The sequence below is a fragment of the Maniola hyperantus genome, chromosome 18, assembly GCF_902806685.2.
Source record: "Maniola hyperantus chromosome 18, iAphHyp1.2, whole genome shotgun sequence".
Taxonomy (NCBI): Eukaryota; Metazoa; Arthropoda; class Insecta; order Lepidoptera; family Nymphalidae; genus Maniola; species Maniola hyperantus.
Window position 1 is genome coordinate 8,115,079 of NC_048553.1, and position 17,688 is coordinate 8,132,766.

The 17,688-nt window shown below is 36.4% G+C and overlaps 3 protein-coding genes across 3 annotated transcripts; 2 read left to right on the top strand and 1 right to left on the bottom strand.

Annotated features, from left to right (window-relative positions):
• Positions 1–2,472: 2,472 nt before the first annotated feature.
• LOC117990605 (uncharacterized) lies at positions 2,473–12,179 on the top strand. Its single transcript, XM_034978064.2, has 7 exons — positions 2,473–2,527; positions 3,186–3,215; positions 5,383–5,594; positions 7,032–7,161; positions 9,076–9,246; positions 9,970–10,151; positions 11,587–12,179. Exons 1-7 carry the CDS (start codon positions 2,479–2,481, stop codon positions 11,713–11,715), a joined length of 903 nt encoding a protein of 300 aa, XP_034833955.1. The 5' UTR covers positions 2,473–2,478; the 3' UTR covers positions 11,716–12,179.
• A 697-nt stretch (positions 12,180–12,876) lies between these two features.
• LOC117990606 (ribosomal RNA processing protein 36 homolog) lies at positions 12,877–15,292 on the bottom strand. The gene is made up of 4 exons (XM_034978065.2): positions 15,132–15,292; positions 14,656–14,891; positions 13,900–14,180; positions 12,877–13,035 (listed from the first exon to the last, which is right to left on the bottom strand). Exons 1-4 carry the CDS (start codon positions 15,198–15,200, stop codon positions 12,893–12,895), a joined length of 729 nt encoding a protein of 242 aa, XP_034833956.1. The 5' UTR covers positions 15,201–15,292; the 3' UTR covers positions 12,877–12,892.
• Positions 15,293–15,398: 106 nt separating this feature from the next.
• Positions 15,399–17,480, top strand: LOC117990607 (uncharacterized). Its single transcript, XM_034978066.2, has one exon. It carries the CDS (start codon positions 15,621–15,623, stop codon positions 16,242–16,244), a length of 624 nt encoding a protein of 207 aa, XP_034833957.1. The 5' UTR covers positions 15,399–15,620; the 3' UTR covers positions 16,245–17,480.
• Positions 17,481–17,688: the final 208 nt, after the last annotated feature.

The window sequence follows — 17,688 nt, forward strand, 5'->3', positions numbered from 1 at the left end:
AATCGGTTAAATTGTTGGGCCGTGAAAGGCTAGCAATGGTCGGGTGACGGGTACTCTTATATATCACCACCCCTCCGTATGGAAAGTTTGGTACTTACAGCTTTGTTTCATTGCCAATTGTCATTATGCAAAAACAAATGTTTGAGCAGGTGCTGGCACGCGGCAGTGTCAACATGAAAAACGCAACATCACTCTTCGGATATCGTAATGCTACAGTTTCTATTTACTCGTCATAAATGATCATCATCATCATCATCAATAGCCTATAACAGTCCACGGCTGGACTAAAGGCCTCTCCCGACGCGGAAAGGGAGGGTTTGCTCATAATCATCACGCTGGGCAGACGGGTTGGTGATCGCAGTAGATGGTAGTAGTAGCACAGAGGACGCTGCTGCCCGTTTTCCGTTATATTCCCTTAGTCGCCTCGTATGACAGCCGCGGGAAGAAGAGGGGTGGTGAACTAGTGACAACTGTATTCTGATCTGCTGTCTGTGTCACCAGACGACAGTCATAAATAATTATGCGAAGTTATTATCAAGTTATGGTCGCTAACTATGGGCCTCATAAAAAAGGCTTAGAGTCACTCAGCGGGCGATGGAGAGAGCTATGCTTGGAGTGCTACGTGATCAAATCAGAAATGAGGAGATCCGTAGGAGAACTGGAGTAACCGACATAGCTCAACGGGTTGCGAAGCTGAAGTGGCAATGGGCAGGGCATATTGTTCGTAAAACCGATAGACGTTGGGGTTTCAAGGTGCTGGAATGGTGACCTTGCACTGGAAGACGCAGCGTTGGAAGACCCCTCACTAAGTGGACGGATGACATGAGACGAGTCGCAGGGAGCCGCTGGATTCAGTCGGCGCAAGACCGTGGCGTGTGGCAGTCCCTACAAGAGACCTATGTCCAGCAGTGGACGTCTATCGGTTGATGATGATAATGATGATAATGATGATGATGCTGATTATCAAGCTCCCAGGTTTTCAAGACAAATAGATAAGCGCTTGACTGATCTAACATGGTGATAATATGTGGCGCTGTAATCTATTATCTAATATGGTGAAAGCGCACATTCCCAAAGTACCTCTAATATGGATGTTTATTGCGCTAAATCGGAAGCTAAGATAGTATCGTAGCTTTAGTTTTAAGTTTAGGTATATAATTAATTACTTATCACTATTACATTATCATGCAAATTCCTCAATTTGTCAATCAAAAAGTGTAAAATGGTACCAATTTAAATAAATTATTTGACTTTGAATTTTAATACTTGCTTGTCCCTACCAACTACCTTCCCACCAACTTATTATTATAAAAAAATTTCAAAAAAAAAACTGATTTCAATAACCGCCAACACTAAAAAGTAAAAAATAATTTAATTTATTACCCAATATATTCTGTATACAAGAGTTAGTGTAGTACTATAGTAATATTTTTTGGAGCCGGTGCCAATTAGCCGCACGAACCGTCTATCTACTCTTTATAGTGTTTTGCGACTCCACATTGGCACCGACTCGAATGGAGCGCACTACCAAAATAATATTTGACGCTCTGACAAAAGCATCCGACCGTAAGATTAATGATACCTATACCTATCCTTAGCCTGGCAAATATTTTTTCAGGTGTCATGACTAGCATAAATAAAAGAATAGCATATTATACTTATTTCATGAAAATGTGATAATTTCTGCCTGGAAATATGATGGTAACAATAAAAAGGTGTGGCTATTACAGTAGGTGTGTAGGTAGGTTCATATTCGTAGTTCACGTCATCTACATCCACACTAACATTTTAAGTAGATATACTACACTAGTATTCGTTTGGTTAAGTATAAAGTTTGTTTGTATGTTTGTAGCTGTGTGAGCTAGCTACCTTCCTGTTTTTATTACCTATTAATTTTTAGGGTTTCGGTTTGAAATTTCTTGTGCACACGGCAAAATTATTCGTTGAGCAGTGCATACAACGCGTAATTAATAATGCATAAGAATAGGTTCCGTCGGATGTAGCCCAGAACAAAATCTTATCACCACCAATCCACGCAGTCTTCTATAAGTACGAATATAATCCCTAGAGTGGGAGCACAAAAAATTACGTTTTTTTAGTTTTATAGACGCGCTTGGCTGCAATCAGACTTGATGGCAAGTGATGATGCATCCTAGGAGCGCGCTAGCTTAGAAGATGCCTATTCACTCTTGATTTGAAGGTATCCATATTAAAATTGGAGGGAAACACTGATGCAGGAATGTATATTCCGCGTTGATGAAGTAGCGGGTAATTGCTAGTCATTAATAGTGTAATATTTATCATGTGAATGTTCTGAAAGCTGTCTAAATAAGTATTTGCCGATCAAATAGTACTTGCAAAATAATAGAATATTAGGCTGACGTAAGTAGCAAATAAGATTAGCAAAAGGTATATATACGCACTTACCCAAATTATAGTTCAGTTAGCACAGTTATCCAGAGTGGACCATTTATTACAATGAAGGGCTTAGTAATATTCTTTGCTCTTGCGCTCGCCGTAGGCTGTGGTAAGTGATACCTTCCATCTAATATGTCGATACCTGCCGTGTACTAAAATTACCTAATGATCTATCTACTTAATACTATCTACTTTTAAAAGAACTCCACATAGATGACACAAATCAGAGGATTTCCGATGATTTAATTTAAAAAAATATATCTACTCGGTTATCTAATACGGTTGATGATGATGATGATAATGATGATGATGAGAGTTAGCATGCATCCCGAGGATGGACATAGGTTACTTTTTGTCCCAAGAGATTAAAAAGTTTCCAAGGGACTTTAAAAAAACAATCACTTGGACTAAGTCGTGGACAAAATATATGTCCATTTTATTTGCTACGCTTGCATCCCATCCCATATTGTTATAATAATCTTTATTATCTTCTTAACAAATATGTAGTTTACAAGCTTTAGTGTGAGGCCCTGCCTCCTGAGGTACGGATCCGGACTTTTTATTCCGGAAAATCCAAGAGTTCTCTTAGGATTTCAAAAAAAAAAAATCCATGTCGCGGGCATCGTCTATACTAATCTATACTAATAAATAAAATTGATGTGTCTGTCTGTAATTTCGAAATAACTAATAGGCTTGGTGCACGAGCCTGACTCGCACTTGGCCGGTTTTACTATAAGGTATATAATACCTATTGTTTGTTGTTTCAGTATCAGCTGATTGGAAGCCTGCATTAAAAGGTATGTTTGGGAATAATATTTCATTGTTTCCACATTTCTCTGAGACCAACTTGCACTGGTTTATAGTAAATTTCCAATAAACGTAGTAGGTACGCGACGTATCCACATCTAACTTTGAAGGCTGATCCAGACTCACGCCGCGATAGCATCCGAGAAAGTGATGAGAATGCGAGTGTCACTTTTTCATGATTTGGAGGGGATTCTAAATTACCTTACGTCTGAGTTTTATAAATTTGAACTATAGGTAGACAGAAGAAGATATGAAAATTCCACACTCGTTTGATGCTTGGACGATCTAACCTATGGACTTGTAACGCGCCTAATATTACGAATAAAAATTTCTGTCACTTTTGGTGCGGGACGAGGAAACACTACATAGACAACTTGACACACTCACTCAACAAAGTTTTGTCATTATTAACACACACATATCTAAATCTTCAACACTACTACATTTTACGCACACTAATAAGTTATATACATCAACATACAAAGACATTACGAGTGTAAGACAGTCAAATTGATTTGCGATGCTACCGTATCGATATTTTAAAATATATCGATAGTTTTTCAGAAACAAAAGTAGAAGTAAGAATTTATTACTCGTATTTAATTACTTAAAACCAGTGTTTGGTCAGCGTAGCGTATTCTTGCATACATTCACCTCACTTAATAGGTAATTATCCCAAAAACTAATAATGCAACGTAAAAATAAGAAAAATATTTATTTAAAAAATATGCACATACTTTTTTACTTATTTTATATCATTTTTAATCTTTTGTATTCATTTATATAACGAAATTTTCATTTAAAATTTCGATAGTGAAAATGTGCTTATTAATGACCTTGGACGATCTAACCTAGGTTAGATCGTCCAAGTTAATGACTTATATTATTATATAATACAAAATAAACCTGACCGCGCAAAAGCCTACCAAACATAATTAGTAGGTATATCAATCAATAAAATGTTTTTTTCTTTCCAATCAATCATTTATTTATTGCACATTGGGTTTACATGGTAATTCCAATATGGTGTACTCTTTGTCCAAAAAAATTAAATGTAAGTTATTAAATATTACACGTATTGCCCTTACAAATTAGCAATGCAAAAATTTTCTTAATACCTGCCGCTTTTACCCCACAGCAAAATTCCATAAGACAGATATGATACTATGAAAATAAATTAGTAAACACACACGGTGGCCTCTATTATGTTGTTAGGTGTATGTTATGTTCTTGGCGATTCTCTCTGTAAAAATATCGAAATCTGTAAAAATAAAACGATTATTATAAATTATTACCTAATCCTCATCCTTGAGAAAGGTACACCTTTTAGCTACATATTACCCAGTTCAGAGACACCCTACCCCGTTTCGCGCCTATCACTAAAATTGCGTTGCTTTAATTTTTTTTTTAAATGTATTAAGTACGTGAAATCACAGAAATCGACCAGTTTTATTACAAGTATAGGTAGCGAAAAAATTGTGGTAATTAATAATAACTATTCTTTACTTGACTTGAAGACGGTAATTTAGTCGTTAATAATAAAGAAAATGTTTTCATCGATATCGATAATCGAACCGCAATCACTATCGTACTACTACGTAATTTCATGCTGTTCACGCGTATTCAAATTTTAACCTAATTTGTATATATCGAGGGTTGCAATTGTTTAGAAAAAACAAAATATAGCTCGTGAGGAGTGTGACTCGTTTCTACCGAATTATTACGTACTCAATTACTGAATCGGTAAAGTTCTCGATTGTTATTTTATTATAATAATTTATGTAATTTAATTTATAGAAAGCGTTTATTACACCAAAAATACTTACTTATGAAATGAAATTCCATCTTTTTGTAAATTTGATGTGTTTGATTTGTTCTTGCACTCACTAACGGCACAAACAGGCATTTTTCACCCAGCGTGTAAGACGTCGTCACACATCGAAAACGATTCTGACAATGACAAAATCGATTCCGCAAACAGTGTTTATAAACGCAGTGGATTAAAAATCCATTACTATTGACAGAGGGGAATAATCATGCGAGGCGCGTCCTTAGGTTAAATCGTCCAAGGTTTGATGGAATTTGAATCTCAAGTTAACTATCTACCTACCTACCTTTCTTTCGGTTTACGATCGAGGCTTTTACTTTGTGTTACAGTGAAATTCGACGCTGCTATGGCACCCTGGTCCGGGAAGGACTGCTTCTACGATATCCCTCGCACCACAACCGACGCTATCGACCTGGGGTGGAAACGCACAGAACGGCCAAAAGGTCCCCTCCCCACTCTAGTGCTCTTATGCCCAGCAGACCCACATTTGTGCGCCTTCTTTGATGATGAAACTGGTCATGTAGCTGGTTTGCAAATTTGTGTAAGTCTTTAAAAAAACACTTTTCTCTTTTTTAACCGACTTGCAAAAAGGAAGTGGTTCTCAATTCAGCCCGTTTCTTTTTTTTTATGTATGTACCTACATCGATTTTTTCGAGGTTTCTGAATGTCAAATTTTTTTTTAATTAACAGAGGATGTTTCCGTGGTGGTCCCATAAAAATTTCTGGATCCAACTCCTCAATCCTGATGTTGCAGGGTTACTGCCCGCCTACGCTATCAAGATTCAGGAAGTGTCATAGTGAATCAATATTGTAGGAACCAAGCAACGATTCCATGCTTGGACTCCAAGTCCCAACTCCTCAGACCCTGACGATGCAGGGTACAGCACTCCTAAACTATAGTGATTCAGGAACTGCGGATGGTGCAATATTATTTTACCTACTACATTATTGAACTTCGGATACCAACTCCTCAATCCTGATGCTGCAAGGTACTGAAATCCTAAGCCGTGTGGATTCGGGAATTCCTGGTGGTGTGGTGTGGTGTAATTTCAGCTGTATGAAGCAACGGCTTCATGATTACATTACAAGTCCAAACCATAAATCCTCAATAAACTTAAAATAAAAAAATAACAAATTTAAAAAACTTCTACTGGTGTAAGTATGTAGGTATGTATGAAGTCGGGCGAGCATCAGTACCCTTATTGTAAATGCGAAAGTGTGTTTGTTTGTTGTTTAGTCCTTTAATCACGTCGCAACTGTGCTTTATTGCGTAAACAATATAATGAAGTTCATTGGATTATGAAAAAGTTTTTTTTCTGTTGTAAGAATTTTAAATTTGAATTCTGAACGCACCTGAAAAAACTATTCATTTATAGAATCTTCTTGAATTAGAACCTCCTTCACTGTCTGACTTGTGGCCTATTAATATAGAGACTTCTTATTGAAACCTTCACGGTACTGGCGCCTCTTGTATCAATCATCTGGCGTTTTCCTCGCTGTAGTGAGATGAAAAGTTGTGTTTCGCACGGTTGCAAATTTATTTGCGCTCGAGCCTTTAAATTCCTCGCTACGCTCAGGATTCTATCTTTGAACCACTCGCTTCGCTCGTGGAATCCTTCGCTGGCTCGGGATTCAACACAAAGTCTCGCGACAAAATAACAAGTTTGCAACCTTGCATAGCAAAATATAACTAATACTTTGTGAGTCGTAAGTGGTTTTGGAAGTCGGTTTTTAAATAAGTACTTAGGTAAGTATATTTTTTTTGCTTTTTCCTTTAATTATTTCTTTTTGGTAATTTGTGTTATTTGAATTTTTTGTTTTGATTATGTGCTTAGATTATTATGCAATGGGGGTTGGGGCTAACATGTAGGTACCTTATAAATATAAAAGCCCCTACATAAATAAAGAAAAAAATCTCGGAAAATTGGTTCATCTGGGGAATATGTCCCAACTTTACACTTCCTTCCTTTCCTCGCAGATACCTCAAAACGAATTCACAAACGCAACTTTCGACTGGACCACTCAGGGATTTACGAAATGGACCCCTACCACCGTACAAGGAGAGCCAACTGAATATCAGTGTACTGCACAGTTCTTCCATTCTGAAGGTTTGTGGATATAGCTAGCTACTAGCATGGGAGTGGGAAGGGAGGGTTTTGGAGGTTGAAACCCCTACCCCGAAATCCTAAACAGGAAGATAAATTCTTTTTAGGCTTCCGTTCTTCAAAAGGAAAAAAGGAACCCTTATAGGATCACTTTGTTGTCTGTCTGTCTAGGGTACTTCCCGTTGACATAGAATCATACAATTTTGGTAGGTAGCTACCTAGCTATCTCTTATATTACAACTAAAGGAATAAATGCGAAAGCCGTGAATTTGTGGTTAAATCACAAAAAAATTAAGATGTGTTCATGAACAAATAATTAGTACCTAGGTACTTATTTACAGTTTTGAAAGTAAAATAACTATAGGTACCAAGTGGGGTATCACATAAAAGGCCTTTACCTGTAGGTACATTCTAAAACAGATTTTTATCAATTTTTATGCAAAATGGTTTTTGATTCTAGGTCTAGGGTCTAGGACCTAGACCCCACTGCTCTTTATTACCTATATTATATCCCCGATACTCTAGTCTCTAGGCCAAAGTACCTATATAATAATGAGTATAGGTACCTAAGTATAAATATAATTGACCGAACGAAGCGACCGAGGTCCCCGAGGTCTGTGAGTCTACTTGAGTAAAGTTGCACTCAAACTCAAATATTTTATTCAGAGTGAGTGCATGCGCTTTTAAAAAAAAAAGGGTAAGTAAAAGAAATTCGTTTACAAAAAGGTACTAAGTATAGGTACCTACTTAAATAGTTAGTAAAAAATAATAATTAAATTATCAAATAGAAGCACTTGTGCGTCTGTCAGAGCCTTATAACTTCTGAATTACTGAACGATATAATAATAATGTTATGTAAACTGATGGCCTTCAGCCAAATTATGCATAAAATCCTGGCCAAGTGCGAGTCAGGCTCGCGCAATGAGGGTTCCGTACTACAGTCGTATTTTTTCGACATTTTGCAGGATAATTCAAAAACTATCATACATAAAAATAAATAAAAATCTGTTTTAGAATGCACAGGTGAAGCCCTTTCATATGGATACCCCACTTGATATAGTTCTCTTACGTCGAAATAGAAAATACAAATTTTTAGTTCATGACCACAATTTAATTTTTTTGTGTAATGTAACCACAAATTCACGGTTTTCAGATTTTTCCCCAAATGTCAGCTATAAGATCTACCTACCTGCCAAATTTCATGATTCTAGGTCAACGGGAGGTACCTACCCTGTAGGTTTCTTGACAGATAGACAGAGAGACAGACAGACAACAAAGTGATCCCTTATACCGTTTTTCCTTTTGAGGTACGGAACACTAAAAAATACTAAAAGCTTTATTTGAGGCTGGCTCTCATACGAAATGGGGGGCATTAACGTGGAGATTGAATTCGACGCTATAAGAATGTCAAAAACGGCTACATATTAGAATTACACCCTTTACTTGAACAACGCAAATAGTTAGGTACTAAATTTAGATAAAAATTAAATAACTAAATTATTTCATTTTTAATGTATTTTTAATTAACATAACTTCACAATTATGTAATAGTGAAGCGAACTTTTTGCGTTATTGCTCTCAGCATTTTAATACAGGCGAACGTCTTCGTCAAATCACAAACCTCTAATGTTAAAAGTTAACTATGTATTACTACAATATTGATAGGGCTACATCTAGAGCACGTGGGTAAATAGGTAGATAGGTACTGGCATAGGGTCTGCTCTTACCTAGTCTTCTGCGAAACAAAAGGTGTGTGAACGAACCAATGCGCGACTGTATTGATGACTGTAAAAAAAATAAGTACAAACAATGTAACTATTAGGTACCTACACTAACTTTCATTTCACCAAACATAGTGTCGCCTCCCAAGTGTCGAGTGTCGCCGTTGCGTATCTCAAAGTCGACCTCCTTTTGCAGAGTACTTTAAGAAAACCCCAGAAGAGCGTCTCGCTAGTCGTAAAGACAAGATCCTTCAAGAAGATAAGATATGGTTGACCGGCTTCAATGGCAAATTGGATGAATGGTCCGACAAGACGACCGATCTCGAAAACTCTATTTGGACCAAACAACAATGTATTCCTTGGATGGGTATGTTATTTCGAATTTGTCATTCAGTTCAACGTATCAAACGTTGGGAGAAAAATGCTTTGGAATCAGTACCCTTATTATAAATGCGAAAGTGTGTTTGGTGGTTGGTTGGTTTATTGGTTTGTCCTTCAATCACGTCGCAACAGATTGACCTGATTTTTGCATGGGTATAGTCAAAGACCTGGAGAGTGACATAGGCTACTTTTTATCCCGGAAAACCAAAGAATTCCAATTGTTAAAAACCTAAATCTACGCGGACGAAGTCGCGGGCATAAGCTAGTATATATAAATTATTTTTAGTGTGGTAGGTATTAAGTTGTAGAAGACGCCCCTAATAATAATCGCTAGTTCGACCCCGGATACACTCCAGCCAGGAGGGGAAAGGGGGAAGGCGTTCCAAAATCCGTACCTCAAAAGGAAAAAAAGACCCTTATTGTACTTCGCTGTATGTCGGTCTGTCGGTCGTGTCTGTCAAGACAATGAAATCAAAACTTATAAGGTACTCACTTCCCCTAGAATCATGAAAGGTAAGTTGGTAGATCTTACCTAACTAACTGTGTAGGTAGGTATACCTATCTAATGTATGAGACGGAATCATTAACGCCCGCCGGATTTAATTAGTTTCTTTACTGGCACATCTCATAGCATCTATTAGGACATTTCTCTGACCACTAATCTATACTTATAATAGGTATAATAATTAATTCCTCATGTTTTACGCAGGGCAACACTATTACTACAACATGAGCTCAACAACTCTCTGCGAAGCTGATAAACTATATCCGTGGTTCCCATTGGAGAACTCTGGAAATATAGTGGGGACCGGCTTCATTGTCTTCGGAAAACTGCCTGTTAAGGAAGGCATACAGGATTGGTTCGAAAGACCACCAAAACCAGCTGTTATGGTAGGTACTTCACTGGTTTATGAGTTAGAAGAGAATCTAGAGAGACCTATGTCCAGCAGTGGAATAATATTATTATTGTCTATCGGTTGACGACAACGATGTTGAGAAACTCTGCTGAGGACATTGAGCATTGAGTTAAAGTTCCCCAGAGTCTCTGAGGGAACAACTCACAATTGTAATGATGGATTCCTTTTATTCCCTCATGGAACTTAGAGCTGCAGCAGTTGTTTTCCATGTATCCCTATCTTTGGCTGCTGTTTTGACATGGTTCCACGAGAGTCCCACTCTTTTAAAGTCTGCTTCAATGAACGAATATAGTATCGCTAAACCGTAGGTAAGTGATTATATACCTATGTAGGTATACATAACTCGTCTTAGGTTTACCAATATTCGTAGCTGATAATATTGATGCCAAGTCCGCTCCAGTTTAGAAGTTAGACGTCTTCCAACGCTGCAGTAAAGAGCTTCGGGGAAATTACGTTTTCCTGTCACATTGCCCGCTGCAATTGCGATCCGCTAGTCGATTCGACATCTCTGCAATATTCACAACCATTAACAGCAAAACTGTAACACGTAATTTTTCTCTGCATTTTTTTTCACATTTACCTATAATAGAAAATATACGTCTTTTTTCACAATGTTCATTCTGCTATTATTATCTAAATCTAAATATATAAAAGGAAAAGGTAACTGACTGACTGATCTATCAACGCACAGCTGAAACTACAGGACGGATCGGGCTGAAATTTGGCATGCAGATAGCTATTATGACGTAGGCACCTGGTAAGAAAGAATTTTTGAAAATTATCCCCTAAGGGGGATACATCCATACTAATATTATAAATGCGGAAGTATGTCTGTCTGTCTGCTAGCTTTTCACGGCTCAACCGTTCAACCGATTTTGACGAAATTTGGTACAGGGATAGCTTGCATCCCGGAGAAGGACATAGGCTACTTTTTATCCCGGAAAATCAAAGAGTTCCCACAGGATTTTTAAAAACCTAAATCCACGCGGACGAAGTCGCGGGCATCATCTAGTATGAAAATATAAAAAAACAATTAACTAGTAAAAATACCTAGTAGGTGATGTTCACAATATATGCATGTGTGTGTGTGTATGGGTGTATGTGTGTCTGTGTGTGCGTGGGTGTTTGTGTGTGGGAGAGAGAGAGAATACGTGAGAGAGTATGCGTGAATGCGTGCTTGGGTTATGATATGCGAATTTATGTACTATTATAGATACTAGTATAATTATTATTAGTTACATATTATTATTTTTCCGATACAGTTTAACTATTTCCTTTTTTAATTGCATTTTGGACAGGTGGAAAAGGTCGAAGTCTGAGTAAGTTTTATTATAGTTTCGTGCCAGGCGTTAAATTACGGAATTTTGGGCGTAGGTTGTATTTGATTTATTATTTATTATTTATTACAGGCTATCGTGCCTAGAGGCCCATCTTGTCTGTACGACCTCGCCGGAAACGTCGGCTTGTTGACCATGCACATCTACTATGTCGATAAGCCCTGGACTATCCTCTGTTCTATATTTGGATGGTTATTCTGATTAGTTATTTACAAAAATGTTGACTAATTATTTTATTATTGTTATTAATAATGTTGAACAGCCTTTTAGATGTGGTAAATAGCGAATAAATCAGTCACACATCGTAACTTTAAAAGCACTAGCGAACTATAAATTTTGCAAGAAAAATTACCAAGTCTTAAGCATATTTGAGTTAAGTGTCCACTAGCAATAAAACTTGCAAAGGTTCAAACTTAGGTCATTCAAGCAAGAACAGGCAAGTCGCTTGCACTGTGTAAGCACTCACAGCAAGTAACCTTAGCAAATTTTATTGCTACTGGACACTTTACGAGCATTTAACAGTGTTTTAAAAACGGGATATTTCCATTTCGGCCCATTTCTGTATGTAGGTATATTGTACAAAATTTTCTTATTCACTAAGTAGAAAATAAGCCTAGCAGTCTATATAATAATTGCAACTGGATATTGTCAAATACCACATTTAAGATCGCTTGTTAAATAAAGAAGTTATTGAAAAATGTTTTTAATTTAATTCATATAGAATGAAAGCCCTTCCTCCTTTGCTCCTTTAAATGCAAACAAATCTTAAAGTTCCCTGGACCGATGACAGGTGTTGAGAAGTGGTTAGATGAGAAAGCAACCTCAGAAAGATCTAGGTATGTCCACCAGTGGACACAAAATATAGGGTACTAAAAGCTGTGATAGCCTAGTGGTTTAGACATCCGCCTTCTACTCGGAGGTCGGGGGTTCGATTTCGGGCACTCACCTCACCTGTTCGTAGTTGTGTGTTTTAAGTACTCCGCGACGCGAGATGACAATCGGGGTATGAGGCGGGGGACGCCCCGCACGTCACCAGCGCTCACCCGCACTGGGTTAGAGCGGGGGCTGTGCGGGTGTGCAGGGCGTTCCCTCCCGATTGCCATCTCGACCTGTCGCGTACTATACTTACTAAATATCACTTTAACGGTGAAGGAAACATCGTGAGGAAACCTACGTTCTCCATAAATGTTCTCAAAAGTGTGTGAAGTCTACCAATCTGCAGCCAGCCGGCCAGCGTGGCAGATTATGGCCAAACCCCTTCTTATTCTGAGAGTAGATCCATGCTCTATGGTGAGCCGGCAGTGGGTTGAAAGGTTGACAATGATGATGATGATGATGATATACTAGTCAAGAAAGCATAGATACTTAGCAAATGATTTTATTCATTAGCATTTACAGGAGTTTTAAAGGAACGCTTTTTGATTTTTTGCTGGCGCCGCTTCAGATGCCTCTGTAAACGGCCAGTTCCTTGCTTCTTCAGCTCTTCGTACTGTTTCACGAGAGACTCGACACGTACCTCCGCTGTAACGGAAATAAAAGCGGAATTAAAAACCGATAAGTGCAGAGTTAGCATGTAGGAGTTGAAATATTTCATTTCATTAATCAATCAATTAAAATATTTTTTATTCAATTAAACTTTTACAAGTACCTTTGAATTGTCAAATTCATCTACCACTGGTTCGGAATCATAGATAACACACTATATTTCGGAATGCCTTTCCTACAAGAAGAACCAATAAAAAACTCGGCAGTTGCTCTTTTCAAAGATTTGATATACAATATTATGCTATGTAAAAAGTAACTGAAGTACCACATTGCTGAAGCGAGCTGCAGGTCAAGAAGAAGCATAATTTAAATAGATTTTTTAAACTTGTGTAAAAGGCAAGTCCTTGATTGCGGAATTTTGTTATTAAAGATTATACCTATTCCCACAAATAACTTTTGAACATTACTGAGGTGGAGCGTATGAGTCGCTAGCCTATTTTGGTGTCTAGTTGGCCTATTATGTAGATCACCAATTTTCTTGTAACTAAGAATATTATATCTTACAAAAATTATTTTATCTAAATATATAAAAGTAAAAGGTGACTGACTAACTGATCAATCAACGCGCAGCTCAAACCACTGGACGGATGAGCCTGAAATTTGGCATGCAGATAGCTAGCTATTAGGATACCTATTTCCTTAAATTTATTTTGAAGGGAATTATGTGGTTTTAATTTATAAATTGCACGTATTACCTTTTTTTTTGTAATACTAAAATTCTCCCTATATCTGCCTCTTTATCCCATATTAAGATTCCATAAGACATAATACATTTCAGCCAATTACAACAAACTGCAATGATTTCAATGATGAAATCTGTCTGATTATGATGTAACTTACATTTATGTTTGAAATAAGGCTGTTTTCCTTCTCTAAACTCTGCTTCAACTTCATTCTTCTGCATGTGTCTTTTCTCTCTCTCTAACTTCTGCGTTTTAATAGCCTTTTGCTGTTCATTAAGACGCTGTATCAAGCGACGGAGACTCTGCTCCTTCTCAGGATCTGTGGTCTGTTTCAACTCCCTTTTTATGGCTCTAATGTCATTAATGCGGACACTGGCTAGAAAATTGTAGTTCTCTGCAAATTCTTTCTTATCAAAAGTACCACAAAGTGGATCAAATCTGTGGATAAATAAATATTTAATTAAGGTAAAGTTTTGAACATAAACAAGTCATTGGTTAATATTTAACTAAGGTAAAGTTGTGAACATAAACAACAAGTCATTGGTTAACTCTGAAATCATCAGATAGTGAGTTACTACACAGCCCAAAATAGGCCGCACTGCCTGAACGGGGTATAGGTTATGGATCTATTACAGGCATAAGGCATAACTGAGTAGCTTCCTGCGGTAGTGGAGTGGTGATGAAGTGACGCAAAGGCTCAGTGAGTCAACTTGTGACAACTTTCAACCCTCCCACACCACCACACTACCACAGGAGCCTACTCAGTTATGCGCTATACCTATAGAACTGAATGAAACAACTACAGCTTTTCAATAAGCATTATTGAAAACTATTGAAAAAAATCTAGAAATATAGATTATTTATAGAAAGACCATAAGAGACTAAACTAATAAAGTAATGAAAAGATATGAACCTTGGATCTCTAATCTCTTGTTTCTTTACATGCACTGGAGTATTTTGCAACATAGGCACAGGTTTTTTAGAGCTCATTTCTCGAGGTCTGTTTTTGTTTTCCCTCTTGAATGCCTCATGGCTCCCAGCTTGTTTCTTACCAAAAACTACTTCTTTGTAAACTTTTGCGCCAATTTTCTCTTTCAGTTTCTGAAGATCTTCAAAGGATAAACTTGATAGCTCATTCCTGATAGACACCTTAAAGAAGTGGCCAAAATAATAAGCACCGAATCAGGCAGACATTGGAGAGGGCTAAGAATTGTGTTTAAGTGGTTAGTTGTGAGAGTAGTGGTATTTTTTAACAATTTTTTTTCTTATACAGCACTCTATAAAAGTTTAGAAGATTGTAAAACATATATAAGGGCAGGCTTGAGGAGTACACTAGCACTACACAACTCAGAAGTAGAAAATATATTTTTAAGAAGCGAAGGGACTTACTCTTTCATTATCTTGCTCTAAGTCAGAATTGTTTGTATTTTCTTGCCGCTTTGACTTCTTTTCGAACATTCTGAAGCTATTAAAATGTGATTAAAATTAAAATAATATTATGAATAAAAGACTCGCGATTGTGGGAGAATGACAAAAGTACGGTCTACTCTGCTCTGTTAGGTACCTGTAAAAAGTACTCTGTGTACCTATATCTCAGAATCAGAATAATGCTATGGAATAATGGATTATATAGGTACTCTTTATCTCTATTCTCTATGCTCTTTGTTCACAAAAACAAAAACTCGGTGATACAAAAACTGACAAAAACAAAACAAAATGTTCAAATGTCACAATAATTAAAAATGATAACTTTAATAATGATTATTATAAGTATTGCACAGAAGTTATTTAATCTTTAATCGTTATAGAGTATCAGAACTGCTCACAAAGTTTTTCCATAGATTCCATAGGCTTTTTATTTGCATTTTGTAAAGTCTAATGGATTGTAACTCAGTATCCGACAATTTTTTGGCAAAGTTTGATATCAAAGGGAAATCTGTTTATGCCATAATATTATGGCAAAACACCAAAGGCCATCTATTTCATATACAAGTATTTGGAGAAGAACAGAGTTGGTCTGGTGATTTTTCAGATGAAAAGTGTACTACATTTGGAGAAAATTTTGATGAAAACGTCGAACAATATTCAAATAATGTAAAGGACGCGTTAAAAATGAAAAATAATATGTATACTTTTGACTTTACACCCATTGAGAGTGATAGCAATGTTGCAAACTTTTATTGGAAAAGGAGATTTAAAGATTCAACAGCAACTTTAGTTCATGGGTTTGTATCTGTAACAAAAGATGAAGATGCTGGGACTAAAAACGATATAATAGATTTCCTGTTAGAACAAAATAAATATCTCAATCATACTCTAGAAGATTATAAGAATAAGATGGAAATATTAAAAACTGACTTGGAAAACTGGAAAAGTGAGTTTGAAAAATTCACAGGAACAAAGAATTCGTTAGAAACAACTTTATATGGAAAATTTGTGCAACTTTTGAACTCTAAGAAAAGGAGGATTCAAGAGCTTGAAGAACATTTAAATGATTTATGAGAGCAAAAATATGGTTATTGAATTGGTGTGACTTGTTCATGTATTATTATTTCTACACAATAAGTTTCTTAATTTACTTAATGTGGTTTTAAATATTCTGTCAGGTTTTGTAAGAAGTCTTAATGTTGTTGAGCTCTACATGGTAATAGTTTTAAATAATATTGGCTTACTGCAAGAACTCATTCCATAAAAACCGGTCAAGTGTGAGTTGGGCTTGCACATGAAGGGCTCCGTACCATTGTAGGTACAATAAATAAGACTTTAATATTTTTTGTGATGTAACAAATTCATGGTTTTCGGATTTTCCCCTTCACTTGTGCTATAAGACATTGTAGCCTGCCAAATTTCATCATTCTAGGTAAATGCAAATACTATGTCTGCACCGACTACTATGTCTATACCATACTGCAAATACCTACGTTTAATGGAAAGTAGGTACCCTATAGGTTTTGATTCCCTTGACGGGTCTTGACAGACACAGACAGACGAAGTAATCCTATAAAGTCAAAGTCGAAGTCAAATGATTTGTTCAAAATAGGTAATAAATTACTCTTTTCGATTGTCTCTTTGTAAGATATAGTGGTGATAATTATTACAAAAACTTAAAACTAAAGCTACGAGGGTTCCAAATGCGCTCAGGTCTGAGAAGAGCCTACAACAAACTCAGTCGGGTATTCTTTTTATTATCACCACCATACAAAATCATAAATTAAACTTACTAGAACGATAGTTCTAGTAAGTTTAATTTATGATTTAATATCATAAAGGTACAAAAGATCAGAAAGATACAAAATCATAAATTAAACTTACTAGAAAGATAGTTCTAGTAAGTTTCATTTATGATTTTGTAGAGTTGCTTAGTGGCTTTATGATAATAAAGCCATTAAGCAACTCATTCCCAAGCTTGCTTATCATTTAAATAATCCTTTACATTGTAATAGAATTTTTCAATTAGTTTAAGGTTTATGAAAACTTTGAACTTGTTGAGACACTTTCTGGAAGTTTATTATAAAAACGTATAAAATTACGAGCAAATGAATTGCTAACTTCCGTTGCCTCATGAACTTAATGAACCTAAAACTGTCTTTTAAAATGAAATCAAGTAGGTATGTCTTTAGTTTACTGTAATCTTATATTGCTTAATTCATACATTTTATTAATATTTTTTATTCCAAATTATTATTCCTTATCCGTGATTTCACGGATCCGTCAAATAAATATTTTCCATTTACAGTCCATGATTTTTTATTTAATTCAATTCCCCGGTAGGCAGCAGGTCTTGAGAAATTATCAAATATTTGAAAAAAAATGTGACACTCAACAGAAGTGAAGCAATGAAGTACAACCACCACTGCCACCAACTTTGCTGTTCAGGTGAATCCATGAATAAAAAATGGAATTAAAATTCTTTTAACATAACGTAGGTAGCGTAGATTCATATATT